Source organism: Rhagoletis zephyria, unplaced genomic scaffold (genome assembly GCF_001687245.7).
Source record: "Rhagoletis zephyria isolate East Lansing unplaced genomic scaffold, Rhagoletis_zephyria_1.1 Rzeph_scaffold_20700, whole genome shotgun sequence".
NCBI classification, from domain to species: Eukaryota; Metazoa; Arthropoda; class Insecta; order Diptera; family Tephritidae; genus Rhagoletis; species Rhagoletis zephyria.
In genome coordinates, this window is record NW_016177758.1 from 2,546 (window position 1) to 5,148 (window position 2,603).

General features: G+C 51.7%; 1 protein-coding gene across 1 annotated transcript; it reads right to left on the reverse strand.

Moving 5' to 3' along the window:
• Positions 1 to 339: 339 nt before the first annotated feature.
• On the reverse strand, positions 340 to 2,148 carry LOC108380881 (protein tramtrack, beta isoform-like). The gene is made up of 4 exons (XM_017637280.1): positions 1,129 to 2,148; positions 988 to 1,063; positions 708 to 923; positions 340 to 590 (listed from the first exon to the last, which is right to left on the reverse strand). The coding sequence occupies exons 1-4, from the start codon at positions 2,146 to 2,148 to the stop codon at positions 340 to 342; spliced, it is 1,563 nt and encodes a 520-aa protein (XP_017492769.1).
• Between the last annotated feature and the right edge of the window lie 455 nt (positions 2,149 to 2,603).

Genomic DNA, 2,603 nt, shown 5'->3' on the forward strand with positions numbered 1-2,603 from the left:
TGCCTGTTCTGGTAGTGTATGGACTACTTCCTAAAAAGTAATAGTAGTCCGGTACACGCGATTAGCCAAAATAAAAGTATCTGATCTACCAACCGAAATAAACATTGAAAAATAGCGTAACAAGTGGTGACCGATTCGGTGCATCGTGTGCATCGACGGCTGAAGAAGGAGAAGAAGAAGAGGTTGTGGTGGTGATGATGAAGGGGGTGGTGGTGATGCTTTGAGGCACTGAAGGAGGTGAAGTTTTCTCATTTGAAAGTTATCAAAGGTCAAGGGCAGAAGAGGGTGACGAGGTCAGAGCAGTTGGTGGTGGGTGGTGAGCACACAGACACAGTGCACTTATTCATTGTAGAGGTCGAGGTGCGAGATGTGCTGGTACTGCTTCAGCTGGCAGTTCAGTGCATGCCGCTTGCACCAGTCCTGGGTCGTGAACAGCTTTCCGCAGAAGACACAGCTAAACTTTGGCCTAAAGTCGCTGAAGTGCGTGTGGTAGTGCCGAATTAGTTTGGACTTTTTGATGAACTCCTTCGAACAGATCGGGCAGATGGTGAGGTTCTTCTGTTGGATCTCCGCCAGCAGTTGCTCGTATTCTAGAGAAGAAGAAGAAGCACACATTAGTTTACAATGATCTGCAGAGGATGCACTAAGATGCACTAGGAAAAAGAGTAGAAGAAAAGACGTACTGCGTGAGGCCATTGCGTCCTTACCTCTGATGCCTTCAATGGAAGTTCCGCCACCACCACCACCACTTGCACTGCCGCCTCTTGATGAGGCTCCGCCATTGACACTGCTGTTGCTGTTCGCAGAGGAGTTGACGCTGACAAACTGATTGGCGAAACTGTTTACCGGCATCACACTGACGCTGTCATTGTTGGAATTGTTCGAGGAGTACTCGTCGTCCATGAGGAATCCCTTTGAATTGTCTGAGAAGGGAATTTGAGCGTTAAAAAACTTCCATTCAAACTCCATCATCAGCATCACTCTTACCTTCCCCCTCTTCCTCATCCCCACTTTGCACCTGTCCATCATTGTTGTTCTCCGGCGAGTAGTCGACCCCGGTGTTCTGAAATAAGTAGAAATTAATCATCATCATCATCAGCAGCAGCAGCAGAATAAGAGAGCTCTTACCTCCGGCGTGGACATTGACTGCTCGAGCAGCTTCGTCGGCTCAAACTCCTCTTCATCGCGTTCATTCTCATGTTCAGCAATGTTGTTGTTGTTGTTGTTGTTGCTGCTGCTGGTGCTACTGTTGTTCACCGCCGCGAGGGCCTTGTAGCTGGGCGAGTTGGTGTAGCTCAATGACTTGCTTGAATTGTTATTGCTGTTGCTGTTCGCCAGCAGATTGACACCACCAGCACCAGCACTGGGCGTCTCCTCGTCCTCCTCATCGCTGGTGTCACCGGTGTCGCCGTTGGTTGCCGCCAACTCGGCCTTGACCTGTTGCTGCTGCTGCTGTTGAAGACTGTTCAGACTGTTCACCATTGACTTGGCGTACGTTTTAACGCCGCTGTTGACGCTGTTATTGATGTGGTTGAGGTTGATTGCACTGGAGTTAGGAAGGCCGCCGCCGACGCCGCCCTGGGCACTGAGAGCACCAGAAAACTGCAGCCGTGGCCTTTTTCTCTTCTTCCCAAAAGCCGCGTACAGCTGGCTCGAGTTGGTGCCGTAGTTGACCGGTATTGCCGTGTTTAGGCTATTTTTCAGCGAGACGCCTGTCGACGCACTGGGCACCTGCTTCTCGGCGCCAAACTCTGACAACCCTTTAATCTTCAGCGTCTCGGCGGTCTTCAGCAGCGAGTTGAGCTGCTCCTGGGGAATGTTCACCTCGCCGCTGTAGATAAAGTCAATGATGGCTTTTAGGTCGTTAAATTTGACGTCCTTCAGGATGACAATCGGGTGTTTGCACGGGTTGGTGGTGAAAAGTGTCAGGAAGTAGTTGCTACAGGCGGCCAGTATCATCTTGTGCGTCTTGATGGACTGGCCCTCGCAGGCGAGCGTCACATCGACGAGGTTCTCGTGGATGAGCATGGTCTGGAAGAGCTCGCTCATGTTGTTGTGGAAGCTGTTCCACTTCAGGCAGTATTGCTGCTGCTGTTGCTGCTGCAAGCTAGCAGGATTGCTGTTGCCTCCTCCAAGAGCTGCCGCCATTCTAAGGCCTTCGTCGTCGTCGTCGTCGTCGTGGAGGTGAATGGTGGCGCCGAGCTGTGTGTTCTTTGCGTCTTAAGCTACAAGNCCTAAGGCCTTCGTCGTCGTCGTCGTCGTGGAGGTGAATGGTGGCGCCGAGCTGTGTGTTCTTTGCGTCTTAAGCTACAAGAGAGAGAAAGAGAAAGAAAGAGAGTTAGTGAAGGATCAACAAGCAATGAAAGAAAGAAAGAAAGTCAGCTCAGTGTTGTGGTCAGTCAGTCAGTCATTGAGTGAGCCAGTGTGTGCGCACGGCGACAAGGCCGGTGGACACACACTTAAGTGGCAGGCGCCAGGCGCGATTGCATCAGCGCGTCTCGAGCGCGCCTGCTAGAGCGCCTGCACACGCGTGTTAATTATGCCTCGAGCTGCAGTGGAGGCAGAGATGGATGGAAAGAGAGAGAGAATGGAGGGAGCGAGAG